Source organism: Manis pentadactyla, chromosome 1 (genome assembly GCF_030020395.1).
Source record: "Manis pentadactyla isolate mManPen7 chromosome 1, mManPen7.hap1, whole genome shotgun sequence".
Classification (NCBI taxonomy): Eukaryota; Metazoa; Chordata; class Mammalia; order Pholidota; family Manidae; genus Manis; species Manis pentadactyla.
The window spans coordinates 200,789,878-200,813,292 of NC_080019.1; the positions used below are offsets into that span (position 1 = coordinate 200,789,878).

At 42.9% G+C, this 23,415-nt stretch overlaps 1 protein-coding gene across 2 annotated transcripts in view; it reads left to right on the plus strand.

The window, feature by feature from the left end:
- Positions 1 to 23,345, plus strand: part of CFAP92 (cilia and flagella associated protein 92 (putative)) — a 92,784-nt gene extending 69,439 nt beyond the window's left edge. Inside the window, exons 11-12 of one of the 2 annotated variants that reach the window (XM_036911521.2) lie at positions 22,535 to 22,696; positions 23,209 to 23,345. In XM_036911521.2, coding sequence (XP_036767416.2) covers positions 22,535 to 22,589 — 55 coding nt within the window. In that variant the 3' untranslated portion in view covers positions 22,590 to 22,696; positions 23,209 to 23,345. Of the gene's footprint in view, positions 1 to 7,137; positions 7,267 to 22,534; positions 22,697 to 23,208 lie in introns of those variants that run through there. The other variant, XM_057506033.1, reaches the window with a different exon arrangement.
- The last annotated feature ends 70 nt before the right edge of the window (positions 23,346 to 23,415 follow it).

Sequence of the window (23,415 nt, forward strand, 5' to 3'; positions counted from 1 at the left end):
TGCTAGTTCATCATTAGTGTATAGGAATGCAACAGATTTCTGTTTTTTGATTTTGTATCATGCACTTTTCTGAATTCAGTTGTTAGCTCTAGTAGTTTCTGGGTGGATTCTTTAGAATTTTTTATGTACAATATCATCTCATCTGCCAACAGTGACAGTTTAACATCTTTTTACCAGTCTGGATGGCTTTTATTTCTGTGTTGTCTGATTGCTGTGGCTAGGACCTCCAATACTGTGTTGAGTAAAAGCAGGGAGAGTGGGCATCCTTGTCTTCTTCCCAATCTTAGAGGAAAAGCTTTCAGCTTTTCACTGTTAAGTATAATGTTGGCTGTGGGCTTGTACTATATGGCCTTTATTATTTGAGGTACTAGCCCTCTATACCCATTTTGTTGAGAGTTTTTATCATCATTGGATATTGAATTTTGTCAAATGCTTTTTCAGCATGTATGGAGATGATCATGTAATTTTTATTCTTCTTTTTGTTGATGTGGTGGATGATGTTGATGGATTTTTCAAATATTGTACCAACCTTGCATCCCTGGAATATATCCCACTTGATCATGATGGATGATCTTTTTGATGTATTTTGAATTCAGTTTACTAATATTTTGTTGAAGATTTTTCATCTATCTTCATCAGGGATTTGGTCTATAATTTTCTTTTTTTTCTGGTGTCTTTGTCTGTTTTGGCATTAGAGTGATGCTGGCCTCATAAAATGAATTTGGAAGTATTCCTCCTCTTCTACTTTTCGGAAAGCTTTGAGGATGGGTATTAGGTCTTCACTAAATGCTTGGTAAAATTCAACAGTGAAGCCATCTGGTTCAGGGATTTTGTTCTTATGTAATATTTTGATTACCAATTCAATTTCATTGCTGATAACTGGTCTGTTCAGATTTTCTGTTTCTTTTTGGGTCAGTCTTGGAAGGTTGTATTTTTCTAGAAAGTTTTCTGTTGCTTCTAGGTTATTCAGTTTGTTAGCATATAACTTTTCATAGTATTGTTTAAGAATTATTTGTATTTCTGTGATGTCCTTAGTGATTTTGCCTTTTTCTGATTCTGTTTATGTGTGTAGACTCTCTTTTTTTCTTGATAAGTCTGGCTTGGGTTTTATCTGTTTTGTTTATTTTCTTGAAGAACCAGCTCCTGTTTTCATTGATTCTTTCTGTTGTTTTATTCTTCTCAATTTTATTTATTTATGCTCTGATCTTTATTATGTCCCTCCTTCTACTGACTTTGGGCCTCATTTGTTCTTCTGTTTCTAGTTTAATTAAATGTGAGTTTAGACTGTTCATTTTGGATTGTACTTCTTTCTTGAGGTCAGCCTGTATTGCAATATACTTCCCTCTTAGCATGGCCTTTGCTGCATCCCACAGATTTTTGAGGTGTTGAGTTGTTTCACTTGTCTCAATATATTTCTGGATCTCCATTTTAATTTGGTCATTGATCCATTGATTATTTAGGAGCATGTTGTTAGGCCTCCATGTGTTTGTGGGCTTTTTGTTTTCTTTGGGTATTTATTTCTAGTTTCATAGCTTTGGGGTCTGAGAAGCTGGTTGGTACAATTTCAATCCTTCTGAATTTACTGAGGCTCTTTTTATAGCCTAGTATATAATATATTCTTGAAAATGTTCCATGTGCACTTGATAAGAATGTGTATCCTGCTGCTTTTGGGTGGAGTGTTCTGTAGATGTCTGTTAGGTCCATCTGTTCTAATATGGTGTTTAGTGCCTCTATGTCCTTACATATTTTCTGTCTGGTTGAACTGCCTGTTGGAGTGAATGGTGTGTTAAAGTCTTCTAAAATGAATGCACTGCATTCTGTTTCCCCCTTTAATTCTGTAGTATTTGTTTCACATATTTAGGTGTCCTATGTTGGGTGCATAGATATTTATAATGGCTATATCCTCTTGTTGGACTGACCCCTTTATCATTATGTAATATCTTTGTCTCTTGTTACATTCTTTGCTTTGAAGTCTGTTTTGTCTGATGCAAGTACTGCAACTGCTGCTTTTTTCTCCCTATTATTTGCATGAATATCTTTTTCCATACCTTCACCTTTAGTCTGTGTATGTCTTTGGGTTTGAAGTGAGTCTCTTGTAGGCAGCATATAGACAGGTCTTGTTTTTTTTATACATTCAGTAACTTATGTCTTTTGATTGGTGCATTCAGTCCATTTATAATGAGGGTGATTATCAATAGATATGTACTTATTTTGCAGGCTTTAGATTCATGGTTACCAAAGGTTTGAGGGCAGCTTCTTTCCTATCTAACAGTCTAACTTAACTCACTTAGCATGTTATTTCAAACACAATCTAAAGGCTTTTTTTCCTCCCTTCTTTTTCTTCCTTCTCCACTCTTTATATTTTGTTATATTCTATACTCTTTGTGTATCCCTTGACTGACTTTGTGGGTAGTTGACTTAATTTTGCAATTGTTTAGTAATTTATCAGTCTACTTCCTTTACTGGGGTTTTATTTTTTCTGGTGACAGCCATTTAGCCTTAGTGTACTTCTATCTACAGCAGTCCCTTTAAAATACTCTGTAGAGACGGTTTGTGGGAGGTAAATTCCCTCAACTTTTGCTTATCTGGAAATTGTTTAATCCTTCAAATTTAAATGATCATCTTGTTGGGTAGAGTATTCTTGGTTCGAGGCCCTTCTGCTTCATTACATTAAATACATCATGCCACTCCCTTCTGGCCTGTAAGGTTTCTGCTGAGAAATCTGATGATAACCTGATGGGTTTTCCTTTGTATGTGATCTTTTTTCTCTCTCTGGCTGCTTTTAATACTCTGTCCTTGTCCTTGAAATCTTGTAGTGAGTGGTGTGTTAATTACTATATGTCTTGGTATTTTCTTCTTTGGGTCCCATGTGTTGGGAGATCTGTGCACTTCCATGGTCTGAGAGACTCTTTCCTTCTCCAGATTGTGGAAGTTTTCATCAATTATTTCCTCAAAGACACTTTCTATCCCTTTTTCTCTCTCCTCTTTCTTCTGATACCCCTATAATGTGAATATTGTTCTGTTTGGATTGGTCACACAGTTCTCTTTATTCTTTCATTCCTAGGGACCTTTTTTTCTCTCTGTGCCTCAGCTTTTTTGTATTCCTCTTTTCTATTTAATTTACCATCTCCTCTATCTCATTTAATCTGCTTTTAAGTCCCTCCATTTTATGTTTCTGTTCAGATACTGTATTTTTCAATGTTTCATCTTTATCTTGAAGTCCTCCCTGATATCTTGAATATTTTTCCACAGCTCCATAAGCATGTTTTTGATTTTTATTTTGAAATCTTTATCAATAAATTTGGTGATTTCAGTTTCACTTAGCCCTCTTTCTGGTGTTTGAGGGATTTTGGTTTATACAAGATTGTTTTGCTGTTTCATATTTCTAACGATTACTATGGAATGGTAACTTTGTGTAGGTGGCGCCCCTTGTGCCCAGAAAACTCTACTCTCTGGAGCTGCCCAGCACCTGGTGTGATGGCAGAGATTGCAGGTGAGCAGCACCGGTGTTGCTCTTTCCTGTTCCCCTGCTGCCGTGCCTGCCTCCACTGCCAGAGCCAGTGGGCCGAGTGTGCAGGGAGGAGCCTCTGTGCCATGCCCTTGTAGGTGCTGTAGGTGGAACCACCCTCCAGCTGGCCTGGCACGATAGTGGGGGCAGCAGGTTTGTGAACTGGTGCCAGCTGGGAGAAAGGTGTGGCAGGCTGCTAATCGCAGTGGGGTCCTCAGCGTTGTGTTGCCAGTCAGGGGGATGGAGCACCTGAAGCTCCTGAAAGTTTCCAACCTGCTGGCTGAGTGCGCCAGGATGATTTGGTCCACCTGTCCTTTCTCCTGAGCAGCCAGCTCTGTGTAATCCTTGCCCCTTTAACATCCCACTCACTGTTGGGAAAGCTTTCAAAGTGCCTGCCTTTCTTTTGTCCTGGTGCGGTCAGTTGTGGGTACCTGTTCTCCACAAGTGTCTGGAATCTCAGTCTCTCCGAGTATTCCACCTGTCTTTGCTTTCCAACCCCACTAATCTGCAGAGCACCTCATAATGTGGGTTCATGCTCCTGGAGCAGATCTCCAGGGCTGGGTGTTTAGGAGTCCTGAGCTTCTACTTCCTGCTCCCTTTCTCTTCCTCCTGCCTGTGAGCTGGGGTGGGGGAAGCACTTGGGTCCCACTGGATTGCAGCTTTGCTCCTTTACCCTTTCCACGAGATCTTCTCTCTTCCCCAGTTGTAGGCCGTCTCATCCAGTCCTCTTTCCAGTTGCTCCTTCAGGATCAGTTGTATTTGCTTTATTTTCATGTTATATGTGGTTTTGGGAGGAGGTTTCTGCCTCACTTCTCATACTGCCATCTTTTTACGCCTCCTATTGTCACTGTTTTTTTATTTCAGGTGTTCTAATAGCTGTGTGATGGTATCTCCTTGTGGTCTTAATTAGCATTTCCCTAACTTCTAGTGATGTTGAACATATTTCCGTTTGCTATGTGTCTTCTGTATATCCTCCTTGGTGAAATGTCTTTCTGTATTCTTTGCCCATTTTCTAATTGGCTTATTTGGTGTTTGAGTTTGGAGATTTCTTTATATGTACTAGATGTAAGTGCTTTGTCAGGATGTGGTTAGACATATTTTCTCCAGTCTGTAGCTTTTCTTTTCATTATCTTAAACAGGTCTTTTTTTAAAAAAAAGTTTTAAGTTTTGATGCACTTCAGTTTATTGATTTTTTTCTTTTTATGGATCTTTTGTGCTTTTGGGGCCATTTTAAGAATTCTTCACAAAGGCTTAGGTTCTGAGTATTTATTCTTATGTTTTCTTCTAAAAGGTTTGTGGTTTTATGGTTTACATTTAAATCTATGGTCCATGTTGAGTTAATTTTTGTTAAAGTGTAGGTTTATGGGATGTGGATGAAATGGGTAAAGGGGGTCAAAATGTATAAACTTCCAGTTATAAATAAGTCCTAGGGATGTAATGTGCAGCATGGTGACCATATTTTATAAACTGTATCATATATTTGAAAGTTGTTAAGAGAGTCAAACTTCCTCATCACAAGTAAAAATTTTTGTAACTATGTGTGGTGATAGATGTTAACTAATTGTGATTCAAATCATTTTGTTGTATACCTGAAAGTAGCAATGTTATATAAGGATTATGCCTCAAAAAAAAAAAAAAGCACAATGTTTAGGTTGAATTTGTTTTGTTTGCCTCTGGATATTCGATTGCTAGTGTCATTTGTTGAATATATTATCTTGCCTAATGGAATTGCTTTCATTATGTTTTTGAAAAGTCAGCTGGTCATAATTGTATGGATCTATTTCTGGGTTCTCCATTCTGTTCCCTTGAGCTATGTGTCTGTCCCTTCATCAGTACTACACAGTTTGACTACATAGCTGTATAACCAAAGTCAGGTAGAGTAAGTCCTTGTTTATTATTTTTCAAGATTGTCTTAGCTATTCTAGTTTCTTTGCCTTTTCATATGAACTTTACAATATGCTATCTTATCTACAAAATGTCATGCTAGAATGTTGGTAGGAATTGTGCTAAACCTATGTATCATCTTGGGGAGAACTGACATCTTTGCTGTGTTGAATCTTCCAGTCCATGAATAGGGAATGTCTCTCCATTTGGTAAGAATTTTGGTTTCTTTCATCAGCATTTTGTAGTTTTAAGCATTCAAGTCCTGTACATGTTTTGTTAGGTTTATAACTAAGTATTTTATTTTTTGAGTGACTTTTAAATGTATTTTTATTTTCCATTTCCAAGTATTCATTGAGTGTATACAGAAATATAGTTGGTTTTTCTATGTTGATGCTGCAGCCTTGCTAAACTCACTTGTTGCTTTGAGGAGTTTGGGGTGGGTTTTTTTTGGCAGATTCTTTAGGATTTTCTACATAGACCATTATGCCATCTGCAAATAGGGATATTTTAATTCCTTTCCAATTTGTATGTCTTTATTTCCTTTATGTGCTGGCTAGCACTTGCAGTACTGTTTTACACAAAAGAGTGGTGAGGTCTTTGCCTTGTTTCTGATCTTTGGTGGAAAGAATTTAGGCTTTCCCTGTAATGTGTGACGGTAGGTGTAGGTTTCTTTCTAGGTGTTCTTTATCAGTTTGGGGAAGGTCCCCTCCATTCCTGATTTGCGGAGTTTCCTAATTTTCTGGCTCGCACAGTTCACAAAAATAAATTGTAGATGGATTAAAAATCTATTTGGAATATTATAGGCTCACAATATATTGCCAAAATAATATATAGAGGTTCCATATACACAATACCCAGTTTCCCTCAATGGTGACATCTGACCCAACTAGAATGGCTTATTAATGGACACAGGACAATTAACTAGACCACAGTTACTGGGTCTTACTCAGATTTCACCAGAAAAACCTATTTTTGAAAAGCAAAATTATAAAGCTTTTAGATGATAATATAGGAGAACATATACATGACCTCAGAATACAGAGAGATTTCTTGAACAAGACACAAGTTCAGAGAATAAGGGAAAAGAATGATAGGTTTGGCTATGTTAAGATTAATAACTTCTGTCCATCCAAAATCACCATAAAAGTTGTGAGAAGATAAGTCACAAACAAAAAAAGTTATTTGCAATGTGTGGAGGTCATATTCTGAACATATAAAAACATCTGTGAATCAATAAGAAAACAGTTTAAAACTTCCCAGTGGAAGAATGGGTAAAAGGCGTGAACAGTACTTCACAAGAAGGGCACACCCCTGACGAAACACACTCACCAGGGGGATGTGCAGGGTCCTGCAGACTTCCTCAGGCACGGGCTGTGGGAACAGCATGAGCCAAACAGGGGAAGGGCATGACAGAGCAAGGTGTGTTTAGGTTCTCTGCCAAGGCTGTTATTGCCAGCTGCCAAGTGTGAGTGCCAGGGCCTGGGATGGGGAAGGGGGCAGCGGGACAGGGCAGGACACGAGCAAGATGAATCTGGGTTCAGCATTTTTCACCTCCAACCCTCCCTTTCAAGGGCCCACATTTTAAAAGACTGTTAGAAGACATTTATTGCTAATGCATTCCTTTTGTTTGGGATTTTAAACAAGCAAAATAAATAAATAAACAAAAAGCTCTGTCAGGCAGCAGAACCACAGGCATCCTGTGAGCCTGCAGAGCTAAGGTCCTGCCCTGTGGCCCTCTCTTGCAGGATTACCAAATCCCTACAGGGGGCGTACAAGGTGCTCTATAACTCCCAGCTGCTGTTCCGCCACCGCCTCTATGCCGACCTGGAGACCATCCTGTACCACGTGCACCTCTTCAAGCCACTGTCGCTGCTCGTGAAGCAGGTGGCACTCTACATCCGCAACACGGCACCGCAGAAGGCCTTCCAGGCCCTGAGCAGGTGCGCTGGCCAGTGGGGGTGGGAGCTGCTGGCCTGCCTCGCGGTGGCTGCTGGGGGCAGGGAGTGGCCCTTCCGGGGGCAGCGAGGAACCCCGAGCCCATGTCATTCCTGCTGTCCCACGTGCTCTCCCGAGAGTTTCACAACCGTACTGTGAAAGAAGGGCAGCTGGCTCGAAGCACATGTCGCACGAATCTATCTGCTGCTCTTGGGGAATATCCTAGAATAGCCTGGGGAGTAAGCAGCCATTTAAACCCCATTTTCCTGGTGAGCAATGGGGAAATGAGAACCATACCAGGCCAACGCTGGATTTCTCTACTGTTAACCAGAAAACAAAACTGTCAGTTACTTTACCAGCAAAATGGGTTTATTTGGGAACAAGAATTGCAATTTGGAATAAGCAAGCAATAGCCAAACCATAGGCAAGTCCAGGGAACAAAGCAGAGGAGGCTCTTTTATAAAGGAAAGGGGGCAGGTGGGGACTATTCCACGCACACAGCCTGCCGGAGGACACTGGGAGTCCACGAGAGAGGCTCACGGGCCGGGTTGTAACAGTGTCTCATGCTTCTCGGCTACTGGGGAAGGAGAAAACCTTCCCTGCGGGGTGGTAAAGTTACCGGAAGAGTATGAGCTGCAAGTTCTCTCTCCTTGCGGGGTCTGCGCCTGAGCAGGAGTGCAGTGGGTGCTCCCCGCCGCCCCGAGGCAGTGAGGCCCCCTGTGCCTGTTTTCACATTATAACCCAAGTATTTGCTTTCCTGATGCTTCTTCCCTACTCTGTCCACCTTCCCTGTTTCTCAGAAAGCCAGTCTCCAACCATCTGGATCTTTCCTGACTTGCATGCCTTTGCCCGTGCTGTTCCTACTGCCCTGCTGCTGCTGACCTGGCAGGCTTCCCGGTGGTGGTGGCGCGCCCACCCTGGGAAGCTGTGCGCTCCTCGCGGGGGCTGAGCCTGGTTCTGGCCTTGAGTCCCTCCATTCATGCAGACCAGTGGCCGCACCTGCCTGAAGAGGGCTGGGAGGCGTGCCCTGTTTAGAGGTTGAGACTGACAATAGTCGGGCGGGGTGGTGGTGCCAGGTGCAGTGGGCAGGGTGTACCAGGTGCAGCGGGCAGCGAAGGATAGTGGCTGGTTCCTTCAGGAGTCAGGAAAGGCTGACCTTTAGGATCCTGAGCAGACATGCATCAGGTGACCAACCCCCTGGCTGCCGGTCCTGGACAGGAGTGCAGACGTCTCTGTACTTTTAGAGTCGGCGACAGGTCTGGCTGAGGGCTGGCCCCATACATCGTTGAATCATTAATAAAGGAGAGGGAGGAGGCGGGGGAGAGGGAGGGAGCACCGAGCTGCAGAGGAAGAGGACTTAGCAGGGCTGAGAAGGCCCTCCTTCCGTCCCGCTCTCCACTGCCGCTCTGCTGGAAGGGCTGAGCGGCGGCGGGTCCGGTAACCCCTGAAACAGTGGTGGCTGGAGCTGCAAGTCAGGCGGGGGCCGCAGCGGGCCGCTGGTGGGCAGGTGCTGGAGTATTTGGGCCCCCGGAGCGTCCGCGGGTGGAGGCTGGACCCTGTCCTGCCTGGCAGGTGACAGGAAGTAGCTGGGAGATTTGTCAGGCAAAGGAACAAAACTGCTGTTTATTACGTGCTCCCTGCCTCCTCTGGGTAGCTGCACCCATTACGGCTGTGTTCTGTCTGAGAGGTAAGGGAACAGAAGCTCAGAAAGGCCAGGGAACTCAGCTAGTGGGAGATGGAGCCCGTCCCCGGGCGTTTGCCTCGTGCCAGAGCTCGGAGGTAGCCGTGAGCAGCAGCAGCTCCTGAGATGGACGTGCAGAGCATTGGCGTGAAGGAGTGCCTGTGGCCCCTAGGCCCCGGGCGTACTGGGGGGTGATGACCGCTCCCTCCTTGAGCTTTGCTGAGATAGGAGGCTCCGTCTGGGGCGGGAGCTTGGGATTGACAGCTGGGACCACCAGCTTGTTGGCACTGCTCCGTAGGGGCTGTGGGTAGGGCAGATGCAGGGAATAAGGCCACAGAAAATTACCCAGCCAGTGTGTGAGAAGCCTTTTGCCTCCGGGGCTGTGTGGGTCTAGTCGGCTGGAATCCAAGCTCCGCGTGTATGAGCTGCGACCTGGGGCCAGCTAATCAACCTCTTCTCATTTCCTCTTGTAAAACCGGGATGGTTTGACCTGTAGGCAGAGTAGGTGAGGCTGAGCCGGCGGCCCTTCTGCGTTCCAGGATCTACTCCATCTGCCACCACAGCACCAGGCTCAGGGAGGTCATCGCCAGGGACCTGCTGCCCACGTCCGCCATGGTCAAGGCCTTGGGCCAGGAGTTCGGACTGCCCTTTTTGCAAGAAGACCTCACAGACGGGGAACTGTTGGCCACGTCCCCTCCTGCCTGCAATCTTGAGAACTGCTGGAGGCAGCACTCCACCCTCACCACCGAGATCCAGGCCCACGAGGAGAAGTACCTGCGCTGGAGGAACACCGTGGTGCTGAGGAATGGGGGCCAGAGGGACGACCTGATCCAGGTGCGCCCGCCCCCCACCGAGGCGAGGGGTCCTGGGCCTGAGCTGCCCAGTCACCAGCTGGGAGGTGGGGCAGATGGCCAGTTCCCGAGTGGGATTGTGTGCTCTCTTGCCGTGGGATCCTGGGAGGGATGGGCAAGAAGTTCCTGGGCGCGAGGCTGAGCCATACCAGCCGCTCTCCCTCGCATCCCTGGCACACCCTGTCCTCCCCAGAAGGTGAAAAGGTGTGCTCTTAGGTGTGTGACTTCCACCTCAGCCCCAGGGTTCATCTTGGAGGAAGAACTGTCATGTGTGTGTGTGTGTGTGTGTGTAACAGCCTGCATAAACGTGAGAGGAGACAACAGGAGACTGAGAAGCCGTAAGGTGATGTGTTTTCATTTCTCTTGGGTAGGAAGCCAGAAGTGGAACTGCTGGGTCATATAGAAAATTTGTCATTGATATTTTAAGAAATTGCTAAGCAGTTTTATAATGTAGTTGTACCATTATTATACACCAAAAGCAGTGTGCAAGGGTTCCAGTTTCTCCATATCCTCACAAACACTTGTCATTGTCAGTCTTTTCTTACAGCCATTCTAGTGTTCACATGGTGGTACCTCACTGTGGTTTAACTTGCATTTTATTGTGACTGTTATGTTAGATATCTTCTAATGTCCTTATTAACAATTTATATATCTTCAGTGGAGTGTCTGTTCATGTACTTTACTCATTTAAAATCAGGTTGTCTTACTGTCTCTATATATTCTGAACACAACTGCTGAGATATGATTTGCACAATTTTCTATCTGTGGCTTATCTTTACTTCCTGAATGGTGTTAAGGAAAACTCTTGAAGGGTAAGTCACTAATTTTGCTGAATTCCAGTTTATCAATTATCAGTCATGCTTTTGCTCACATCGCTAAGAACTCTGCCTAACCCAAGGTCAGAAAGATTTTATCCGCTGCCTTCTAGATTTATGGTCGACCAACTTTTTTTGTGCATGATGTAAGGTGGGGGTCTAAGTTTTATCTTTTTGCATGTGGACATCCAGTCATTCTAGCACCACTTTCAAAAAGACTGGCTATTCCTGTTGATTTGCCTCAGTACTGTTGTCAGAATTCAGTTGGCCATAAATGCAAGTGTACATCTCAAGGCTCTGTGCTTACCCTGCAACCAGCCCCACACTGTCTTGGTAACTCCAGGGTTACAGTTTTGAGATTGGATTGTGTAAGTCCCCCAGGCTCTTTTTCCTAATTGTTAAAAGACTATTTTGGATCTGTTTTAGACTATTTGGTTCCCATATAAATTTTAGGACCAGCTTGCCGGTTTCTATTTTAAAACTCCTGTGGGGATTTTCGTACTCCATTGACTCAATAGTGCAATTTGAGGGAGAATCACCATCTTGACAATTTTGAAGCTGCTAATTCATAAACATGGAATCTTTTATTTAGGCCTTTAATTTTCCTCAATAATTTCTGTAGTTGTGTACAAGTCTTACACTTTGTGAAATTAATGCTATTATGAACTGAAATACTTAATTTTTGTATAGAAATAAAATTGATTTTTATATATTCATTTTGCATCCTGAAACCATTTGAAATTGGATGCCATCTATGAGTAAAGATCATTTTACTTCCTTCCCAATCCAGATACGCTTGCTTTCTCCCTTTCCTTCCTGTACTAGTCTGCTCAGTATGCTGTATAAAATAGTGCAAATTGGGTGACTTCAACATCAGGAATTACTTAATCTCAGCTCTGGAGACTGGGAAGTGCAAGATCAAAGGTGCTGGTAGAGTAGGTCTCACTCTGAGGCCTCTTCTCTCAGCTCGTGGGTGGCGGCGGCTGCGTCCCTGCACACTCAGCTCTCTGTGTGCAGGTACAGGGAGAGGCGAGGGCCTCCTGGCACCGCTCCTCATAAGGACACTAATCCTGTCGGATCAGGGCCCCCCTTCTGATGGCCTCATTTAACCCTAATCACTTTCTTACTCTGGGGGCTCACCGTATGAATGGGGCGGGCACACGTTCAGTCCATGACCCACACTCCCCTCCCCTTCGTGTTGCCCAGATCCTCTAGAATAAAGGACAGTGTCAAGTAGGAGTGTTAAGATCAGACATGCCTGCCTGGTTTCTAACCTCGAGGGGAAGCATTTCCATCCGCTGCCAACAAGTTGTGTATGAGCTGCTGGTTTGGGATGTACTGTGTCAGATTGAGAAAGTTTCGGTATAATCTTAATTGAGAGTTTCTATCATGAATGAATGTTAGATTTTGTCAAATGCCTTTTTCTGCACATACTGAGGTATGGTTGTCTTTCATTAATATGGTGTATTATATAACTTGCTGTTTGGATGTTGAAACCACCTTGCCTTCCTGGGGTACATCCTGCTTGGTTGGGGGCTGTAACCATTGGTCTGTATGCAGCTGTTTGGTTTGCTGACATTCTGTGTTTATTGCAGTAGCTCTGACTTTGGTACTGGGGTTACTGTACAGGGTTCCCTCTTCTTCAGTTTTTTGGGAATTTGTGAAATGTTGGAATTCATTCTCTCAATGTTTAGTATAATGCAGTGAAAAACTTAAAGCCTGAGCTTTTCTGGCTGGGTGGATTTTAAGTGACTAATTTTATTTATTTGATACAAGTCTATTCAGATACCTATTTCTTAAGACAGGTTTGGTAATTTGTGTCTTTCTAGGTTTTGTCCACTTATCTAATTTCTTGGGATATAATTATTCACAGTATTCTCATATCCTTTTAATGTCTATCAAGTCAGTAGATCTGCTCTTTCATTTCTGACTTTACTAATTTGTATTTTTTCTTGGTAATTTTAGCTAAAGGTTTGTCAATGTTGGTCTTTCCAACAAACTGGTTTTGGAGTTAACTTATTTTGTTTTTCTATATTTTCTACTTCACTTCTATTATAATCTTCCTTCTGCTTTGGGTTCAGTTTGTACTTCTAGCTTTTTAAGGGGTAACGCTTGACTTCTGGTTTGAGATCTTTTTCCAAATTTTCAGCTATTAATTTCCCCCAAGCACCACTGTAGATGCATTCATAAACTTGGTATATTTTCATTCACCACAAAATATTTTATGATTTACACTATGGTTTTTAGAAGTGTGTTAATATCTATATACTTGGAGATTTTTCAAATGCCTGTTAATTTTGTGTGACTGGAGAACATACTTTGTATAATTCTATCCTATGAAATTTATTGCGATTGGTTTTATGGCCTAGCATGTGCTCCATCCTGAGGCTTGAAAGGTATATATGTCTCTGACACTGAGTGGCATTACATAAACGGTAGGTCTGATTGGTTAATATTGTCCACGTCTTCTGTGTCATTGCTCGTTTTCCTCTGAGCTGTTCTATTATTGAGGTTGAGATATTATCTCTATTAGTGGCTGTGTAAGTCTCTCAAGTTCTGTAGATTTTTGTTTACTGTATTTTGGGGCTCTGTTGTATCTTTCTGACAAACTGACCCTTTAAATTACATGAAGGATCCCTTTTTGTTTCTAGTAACATCTCGTCTTAAAGGCCATTTTGTCTCCTATTAATGTACTCACACCAGCTGTCTTCTGGGTTGCATACTGTATTTTTTCCCCATCCTTTTTCAAACTGTTCTAGATGCCTTTGCATCTAAAGTATCTTCTGTGAACAGCAGACAGCTGGATCCTGTCTTTTAAAAAATCTATACTGAAGATGAATGGATAAAGAAGATGTGGTACATATACACAATGGAATATTATGCAGCCATAAGAAAAAAACAGATCCTACCATTCGCGACAACATGGATGGAGCTAGAGGGTATTATGCTCAGTGAAATAAGCCAGGTGGAGAAAGACAAGTACCAAATGATTTCACTCATATGTGGAGTATAAGAACGAAGGAAAACTGAAGGAACAAAACAGCAGCAGAATCACAGAACCCAAGAATGGACCAATAGTTACCAAAGGGAAAGGGACTGGGGAGGATGGGAGGGAAGGGAGGGATAAGGGTGGGAAAAAAGAAAGGGGGCATTACGATTAGCATGTATAGTGCATGGGGGGCACGGGGAGGGCTGTGCAACACAGAGAAGACAAGTAGTGATTTTACAGCATCTTACTACACAGATGGACAGTGACTGTGAAGGGGTATGTGGGGGGACTTGGTGAAGGGAGGAACCTAGTAAACATAATGTTCTTCCTTAAAAAAACGATACTGATCAGCTGGAGCTTTTTCTTACCTGTTGCTTCTGGAGTGCCTCCTTTTGAGTTGAATGCTGTTTTTAGTGTACCATTTTAATTCCTTTATTTTTAAAGTTCATAGGTTCTTCAGGTTTCCTCTAATTATGTATCCTAACTTACCACAACCTGCTTCCAATTATCATGAACTTTGAGTAAAATGTAGAATTTAAATGTCCCACAATGTAATTCCATTTCTTCCCCCTCCTTTGTGCTATTGTCATAGTGTATCTATATATGCCATAAACCCCAATACAGTTTTATCATCTTACACAATCATATCCTTTAAAGGAATAGTTATATGATCTTTTATATTCACCCTCATATTTATCTTTTCCAGTGGTATTTATGTAGATTCTAGTTACTATCTGGTGTCATTTCTTCTCAGCCAAGAATATCCGTTAGTGTATCTGATAAGGCAGGTCACTATCAGAGAATATCTTTATTTCACCTGCACTTTTGATAGTTTTTGCTGGATATACAATTCTTGGTATTCAAGAATTTCCTTTTCTTTCAGCACTCTGAAAATACCATTACATTGTGCCATTTGCAATAAACCTGTGGAACCTGTATCCTCCGTGGTGTAGATGCTGATCATGTCTGGTTTTTAAAATTGTTTTTACTTTTGATATTCCTGTGTCTGCACCACTTATTAATCAGCCAGTAATTGGTCAGAGGTTGTGCTCAAACATCTTGAGCCAGCAGGGCCTGCAACCTGTACCAGTGGACCTGTGTGGGCAGGGGAGTGCACGCGGTCTGCTCAGCTTTACCTGCCCCTGATCTCTCACATCTGCCCTGCGTGCGCAGGAAGCCCCTCCATCAGCAAGGGGTGTATCAAGAGTTTATTAAGGTCTAATATGGCTATCTCGCTTTCTGTGTCTCCCTGTTAATGCTGATCATCTGCTGGCCTGATGTCCCATGTGGGACGGTGACCTGCCTCACAAACCTGCTGGCCTTGTTTGCTTGCTGCAGAGATTGCTGTCACTACGTGACACAGCCACGCATTCCGCCCTTCCAGCTCCAGCTCCATTCCCCGTCACAGGGGCCTGTGCCCCAGTGAGTGGTGCGCGGATGTCTGACTTGCTCTACCCTAAGACTGCCGCTCTGCACCGGGTGGCGGGAACGACACCGACTCCTGTTCTTACCCGAGGTTCAGCACGCTTTTATGGGTGAGTACTTCTCAGCTGTGTGCCTTTGGACAGTGCCCAACAGCTGCTTGTGGTGATTTGTCCTGTTTTATCACTGGTTTTTGAGAAAAGGATTGAGGCTCCTTATCCTACTGTATTAGAAGTCCTGTCTTCCTCCTCTCAACTACAAATTTTACTTATTTCTATGACTGCTATTTCTTGGGCTCATACTTTATCCTTTGTTTAACTGCTTTTCTTTTAGAACGTTTTTGTGGACAGTGAACCTTCGGAGTGCTTGTAGGTAGGTCCACGGTCATCATTCTGTCTTTGCTCTTGAACAGCAATGATGTTTAGGATCGTAGATTAAAATCCCTGCCCCCAAATCCACTGCTTTCTAGAATCAGTTACAAATACTGATGCCCATCTGGTTCTTCTTTCTTTCTTAGCTAAACTATGATTCCCTCCGGCTTTTAGAACTTTCTTTTAATCCTTAGTTCTTATTTAGGTGTCCAGGTGGGGGCTTTTATCTTTCACTGGAACTTAAAAGAGTCTTCCTCTGTGACTTTTTCCCCTGTGTATGTACCTGTTGGTCTTCTGCACTGAGTTCTGGTCCACCTTCCACTTCACTAATGTGATTTTCCCCTATGATCACTACGTTAGTTAGCAATCTGTAATTCTAAATCATACCAGTCATGTGTTTATTTTCCAGAAATCCTAATTTCCTGTTGTTTTCATGAATAGCTTTGTTGTGTTAGTACTTTTATTAAACACACATATAAAGGCATGTATTGTTAAAAATAAAAAAATATTTATACCTTCATTAAAAGTTCACATTATCAATAATTTAGTTTGCTGTGTGCCCTTTCCCACCACTCACCCCCTACCCAGAAGCACCCACTATCCCAGATTTTATCTTTGACTTGCTTTTCTCTGTTGTTTCACTGCTTAAGGACATATTCATTAACATTTTGTTAAAATTAGCATGTTACATAACTGGTATGATAGGGTATATAATCTGTAATTTTTAGGAATTTTTTCCCTTGACTTCAGGTGTTGTTTTAATTTTCTCAATGCTAACCCAATGGCATTTGTTTATGTGGCAAGTATTTTCTGGTGTCTGGCTTGTGCTTTTACTCTTAATGGTGTCTTTAATGTATGTCAAGGCTGTGCAGATATATAGAAAGGACTGTGTCATCCTGTTGATTTGATCCTTTAAAAAATATGGTAGGTCTCTCTTTGGTAATATTTAAGATACGTACACCATCTCCAGTGCCAACTCAGGTCAGGCTGCAGAACAGTTCCATCAGCCCAGAGGTACTGTGCTCCTCCCATTAACCTGTCTGGATTAATACTGTCCTGGATTCTGTCACCATGTAAGTACTAGTTGTTGTTGAACTTCACATAATGGAACCATACAATGTGTTCTTGCACTGGCTTCCTTTGTTGTGCATATTTATTTTTAGAAATTTGTATTATTTTATTCATATATATACTGCTGAGCAGTTTTCCCTTGTGTACATGCCACAGCTCCAAAGTCGTTGTACCATTTTATGCTACTAGCAAATATGTGAGAACCATTTGCTCTGTGACTTTATCTACCCTTGGATTTGTTCCTCTATAATCTTAGCCCCTCTGGTGAGGCGTGCTGGTGTAACCTGGTTTTAAGGTGCCTTTCCCTGATGAATAAATACTTAGCAGTTTGTCACGTGCCATCTGGTTGTCTCCTTTTGTGACATGCTTGTTCCCATGCATGCTTTTCCTTCATTTAAAAGAAACTTGAGTTTATTTTTCTTACTGGCTTATAGGTTTTAAAAAATATCCAGATGAATTGCTAATTACATGTATAACATATCTTTTCTAGTCTGTGGCTTGTTTTCACTGTTTTAGTATTGTATTTTGGTGAGAAGCACTTACCGAGTTCCAATTTATCATTTTTCTCTGGTCAGACTTCTTTGGATACCCCTCCTGGCCTGAGGCTAGCTTGGCAGCCGTTGTGACACTCGGACACCGTTCCACTGTGTCTGGCTCTCACTGTTCCACTGCTGAAGTCAGCTGTCTTACTCTTGATCTTTTGAAGATAATGTGTGCTCCTCTGGTTGCCTTTGAATTTTTTCTCCTTTACTTTGGTTTTCAGCTGTTTTACTAGGATGTGCATAGCTGTGTTTTTCCTTTATTTATCTTGCTATGGGTTTATACAGCTAGTTAAATCTGTGGCTTGATATCATTTTAAATATTCTAGGCCAGTTTGTCTCTCCAGACATTACTTCATATTCTCTCTCCCTCTTCTCCCCTTATTCTAATGACATTAGGTATTTTCACCATGAGCTACATCTTCTATTACTTACATATATCTCATGCTTTTTACTTTCTACCTTTTTGTGGGTGTGTGCATCAATCTGTTTTCAACCCATCTATTTTGTTTGTCCAATCTGCTACAAAACACATCCAGTGAATTATCATTTTAATCATTTTTTCAGTTGTAAGAGTCCCATTTGATTTTTCTATAGACTCCAGGTGTCTTGTTAAATTCTCCACCTTTTCATTTACTTTCTTCTTTATATGGATCATGATTAACATTCTTGTTTGACAGCTTTACTACCCGGACTCCCTTGGATCTGTCTCTGCTGGCTGCCTTCCCTTTTGGTTTTCATTATTTGGTCCTGCTTCCTGGAATGTGTTTCAAAACAATTTTTTTTTTTTTTTTTTTTTTTTTTTTAGCTATAACTGACATTAGTTTCAGGTGTATAACATAATGATTTCTTATTTGTATATATGCAAAATGATCATCACAGTAAGTCTAGTTAACATCCATCACCACACATCGTTAAACCCTTTTTTCCTGTGACAAGAACTTTAAAATATTTTCGTAACTTTCAAATATACAACACGGTATTTCTGACTGCAGTCACTGTGCTGCACATGACACCCCTGTGACTGATTTATAACTGAAGGTTTGTACCTTGAGAGTCCCTCCACCCATTCCGCCTGCCCCGTGCTCCCTGCCACTGGCAACCACCAGTACTGTTCTCTGTATCTATGAGCTTGGTGTTTTTACTTTTCTTTTTTTAGACTCCACAAATAAGAGAAATCATATGGTATTTGTTTTTCTCTTATTTTACTTAGCGTAATGTCCTCTAGTTCCATCCATGTTGTCACAAATGGTAAGATTTGATTTTTTTTATGACTAACATTCTAGAGTGTGTGTGTGTGTATTTATTCATTCATCCACTGATGGACAATGGATGAATTCGGTTGCCTCCATGTCTTGGCTATTGTAAATAATGCTATAATGATCATGGGGGCAGTGCATGTATCTTCTGAATTTTTGTTTGCTTTGGATAACTACCCAGGAACAGAACTGCTGGATCATGTGGTATTTCTTTTAGTTTGTTGAGGAAACTATTTTCATGGTGGTTGTACAAGTTTACATTCCCACCAAAAGTGCACAAGGGTTCCTTTTTCTCCACATCCTCACCAACACTTGTTATTTCTTATCTTTTTGATAGTAGCTATTTGGGTGTGAGGTAATATCTCACTGTGGTTTTGATTTGCATTTTCCTGGTAATTAGTGATGTTGGACATCTTTTAACCTATTTCTTGCTCTTAGTATGTCTTTTCAGGAAAAACATCCTATTCAGATCCTCTGCTTATATTCTCATCATATTATTTGGGTGTTTTTGACTATTAAGTTGTATGGGTTCTTTATGTATTTTGGATATTAACCCCTTATCAGACATGTGATTTACAAATATTTTTCCTATTTGGTAGTTTGCCTTTTCATTTTGTTAATGGTTTCTTTTGCTGTGCAAAAGCTTTTCCATTTGATGTTTTACTTGTTTGTTCTTGGCTTTTGTTGCCTTTGCTGGTGTCAAATCCAAAAAATTTTCACTAGGACAATGTCAAGGCACTTAAAACCTAAGTCTTTAGTCCATTTTGAGTTAACTTTTGAATATGGTATGACAGTGGTCCAGTTGCTTTTGCATGTGGCTGTTCAGTTTTCCCAGTACCATTTATTGAAAAGACTGTCTTTTCCCCATTGTATATTCTTGGCTTCTTTGTCATAAATTGACCACACATGGGTGCATTCCTGGGCTATTCGGTCCCGTTGATCTAAGTGCCTGGTTTTAGGCCAATGACATGCTCCTTTGTCACATAGTTTGAAATCAGGAAGTGCGATGCCTCCAGCTTTGTTCTTCCTTCTCAAGATTGCTTTGGTTACTCAGGGCCTTTTGTGGTTCCATACAAATTTTAGCATTGTTTGTCCTTATTTATTTGAAAAATAGCCTTGAATTTTGATAGGGATTGAGCCTGTAAGATTGCTTTAGAGCATTAGTTTTTATTAAATGGTGAGGATTCTGCAGGAAAAACCATGGAAGCTCTTGGTATCTATTTTCTTCTGGCAGACAAATGACAAATTCCCTTAATGGGTTGATTCCTGGTTTGCCCTTATTTCTAAAGCGTGGATTTTCTGAATTCTGAATGGAAGCTCTAGGGTGTTAACAGGGCCTTCTCTCTCTGGCATACTCTGAAATCTGATGTTTGTTCCCCTAGCACAGTGAGACTTGCTAAAATATGTGTTTAACCTCTGAACCTATGCTTTTTCTGCTTGGGTTATCTGCCTCATTCATCTCATACATGTGCAATTTAGGAATCAGCAAATGCCCTGAGAAAACTGTAAAAAAGAAGTGGACTCAGTGTCCTCTGCTCTGGAGCCGATCTGGACTCACAACCAAAGTAACCATATGCCAAGGGACCCTTCTCCTCAGATTCTTGGCCTCCCCAATCCTGGCTGCTTTGATTGCTTTCCAGTAATTTCAAACAGATGTGTATTTTTCTCCATGTTCCTGCCAGCTTTTAATATATTTTGAGAACTATACTGTTAGGTATGCAAATGTTCATGACAGTGTATTTTCCTGCTCTTTTCTTCTTTTTCCCCATACAGTCCCCTTTTTGCGTCATTTGCTAATTTTGATCTTGAATTATGTAGCTATTGAGAATGCCTCTCCGGCTTTTTTGTTCTGGCTTTCTGGTCCCTTTCTGCCTAGTTTATGTTCTTCCTTCAATTTCAAACCTGTATCTTTTCATCTAAAGTAGCTTTTCTAGACAGCATATTGGTAGCTTAAGAAGATCTGAGATTAACTGGCAAGCTTAACCCATTTACTGTGATTACTGTTAGAGTAGGCTTTTTTTTTAACCCCTCCTTTCCTGCTTTCTTTGGATAGATCAGGTTTTCTCCTGCTGATGTAGAAGTTACACATTCTATCTTTGTTTCTAAGGTGGTTATCTTTAAGTTGAATTCTTAAACTTATAACTTCCTATGTAAAACAAACTGCACACTTACAACCCTTTTATCCCATCTCCTACCCACATCCCACCATCCCTTGTACATGTAAGTTGCTAAGATCTTGGTTCTAGGTTACTATGATACTAAATTTTTCCTGGTCCTTTTTAGATAAGAAAACTTTACTGAGATACTGGACACCATCACTTGCCAACTTTGTCAAGATACTCCTGGATTTTCCTCCTTGAAAGCCTGTGAACCTGAGACTATGCCCTCATACTTAAATGGACATTTTGCCTGGATATAAAATTTTAGGTTCAAGTACTTTATCTACTTGGTCACAGTACTGCCATTCATTAGGGTATCTGTTCAATCAGATGTCTTTTTTTTCTTTACAAGTAGCCTGCTCTCTTTCTCTGGAAATTTTCAGAATTTATCATTTTAAATCTCACAAATAGTGTTTCCAGGCATGGAATTTTCCTTATCTATTCTGACAATCATTATTTCTCCAAATCTTCCTATTTTCACTTTACTCTTCCTTTTGGGACTTCTATCTATTTGCATGTTTCTTTTGCCTTCCTCTAAACTCAGAGTTTCCAGTTTTATCATTTCATGCTTCTGGGAGCAAATCTCCAGATGAATTTCAGCTCACCCGTGCACTCTACAGCTCTGTCACTTCTGCAGTGTGTTTCAATCATTCATGTCCTTTATTTCAAGTATTTTTATATCCAACATTTCTTTGGTCTGTCTTCTTCATATTGCTAATATCTTCACATGTCTTTTAGGAGTGATTATTACATTTATCTTAAATTCTTACCCCATCCCTTCCAATAATTATTTGTGCTCCACTTGTTTGGTCTGTGGCCTATCTTTTGCATTGTACTTTTCAGGCATATGGTTACTTTGGTTGTGAGTCCAGACTGGCCCCAGAGCAGAGAATCCCAGGCATCCTGAACTCATGGCCACCGTTTTCACTCCTCCAGGCCAGGCTTTCACTCAGAGCCTCAGCTTCAAGGAAGTGGCAGCCCGGGAGGAGGAACTGTCTCCCCAGCTGGTGACACGCCGGCTCTAGGGTTTGGAAGGAGCAGGACTTTTTACTTTTATTGATGGAAGGCTCTCAGACAAGCCTTCCCCCTGAGGACAACCAGGAAAACTGGAGAAACTACTACACATTCTGAAGCTGTTTATAGGCCACGCAGGAGCCTGCCTCAGATGGCCTCGCCAGCAGCCACAGGGAAGGCGCTCGCAGGCCCGGGTCTTGTTCCCCGTCCAGTGAGCCTTCCCGTGGCCTCCCTTTGCCCTCCGTGCCTGCTGCCACAGGGGCTCCTGCTGCCTGAACAGACTCCCTCCCATGTGTGTGAATTAGATTTCCTTAGTCCTTCCCTTGATTACTTTCTACTTTCTTGCAGAAATTCCTCAAAGACCCCAAAGTCGAGACACTTGGGCATGGCCTAAAGACACGGTGACTATGTGAGTGAAGGTCACCACCACCTTGAGCTAAAAAAAGCTTTTTTTAAAAAAACAGAAGATAGTTATTTTGCTGCAGGTGAACAGGCCCACAAAGGGGCGGCTACACTGCACAGTACCTAACCAACTCACAGTGAGCTTTCTCTTCCTTTTCTGGGTCCCAGGCACTTTCCCTGCTACCTTTTCTCTTTCCTCCAGGAAGCCCACAGACCATCCTGGGGCTCTGCAGAGAAGGGGGTGACATTCCCCCACACACTCAGCCCTGAAAGGCGAGCGTGGTCAGGGATGGTGGTCCTTGCTGCTCTCTACACTGTAACTTCCGCTGCAGGCACCAACGCTTCAAGTCTCTCCCACTTCTGCCCACCTGAGCCACAAGTTCTAGCTGTGGCTGGATGCCATCCAGTTAGAGACCTCAGGCAGATCTCGTGTCTAGTCCTCTGCGTCCCACCGCGGACAGCGAGGGCTTGGGCTGGGGGCCCTTTGGCAGGGCTGTGATGGCCTGGCGGCTCGTGTTCAGGAGCCCAGACCCTGTACCCCAGCCATGGTCCAGGGATCACACCCCTGCGTACGAGCTGACAGCTGGGGCTGAGGGGCCCTTGTGTGGGTAATGGCTGGTGTCTCTTTCTTCAGAAAAATATCACGGGAGCCTACCAGGTCAGCAAGAAGTCTCCAAAGTCCATGGTGAAGGTGATCAGAATTTCAGCGCCTGCCAGCGATGCTGCCTATAACTACAGCATTCAGACCCTGAATTCCACAGAGCTTGCCAAGGAGCTGCATCGAGAGATGGCCAAGGTGAGTGTGTAGAGAGCAGGAACTGCCGGTGTGCACGTTCCAGCTGGGGCAGCAGCTGCTGGCCAGCCCCGTGGGCTCTTCCCCCCGACCATCTTGCCCCGGTGGTCAGCGGGTTGCTCCAGCGTGCAGAAGAATGGCAGCCAGCCGGGGGAGCAGACAAGGATCCGGTGCACCCGTTCCCACGCCAGATGTGACTCCTCCACTAGAGCAGAGAGCCTCGGCCTAAAGTCACAGGTTCCCCACCTCAGGGGCATGTTGCTACAGCAGCTTAGGAACAGCTGCCGCCCGGGAGGCAAAGCGTTGGCTTCCAGCACACAGCAGCTTTAGAGAAGGGCTCCTCTGTCAAAGGGGACAGGAAAGCGGCCCTCGCAGGGCCGCACAGCTCAGTGAATCTAAACGCACTGTTGGTGTGGTCAGAACTGCCCGGCCCTGTTTCTGGCACCTACTTGGAAACCAGAGGGGAGGTCAGCCCTGCCCAGGTCTGCTACTAGCCATACGTTCGCCTCTTCCAGGAGCCGAGGAAGCGATTCACCTACTCTCGGGATTACCTCTCAGCCATGGTGGAGCCTCAGGACTCAGAAGAGGAGAAGAAAGCCAGGAAGAAATCCCGGCAGGCCTGGCTAACAGCCAGTGGATTCCAAGTGACAGGTCTTCACAGCACAGACAATGACCGTCACCTCAGGCTGCCATCCACTGGCTCCGTCAGAGAAGTGAACGAG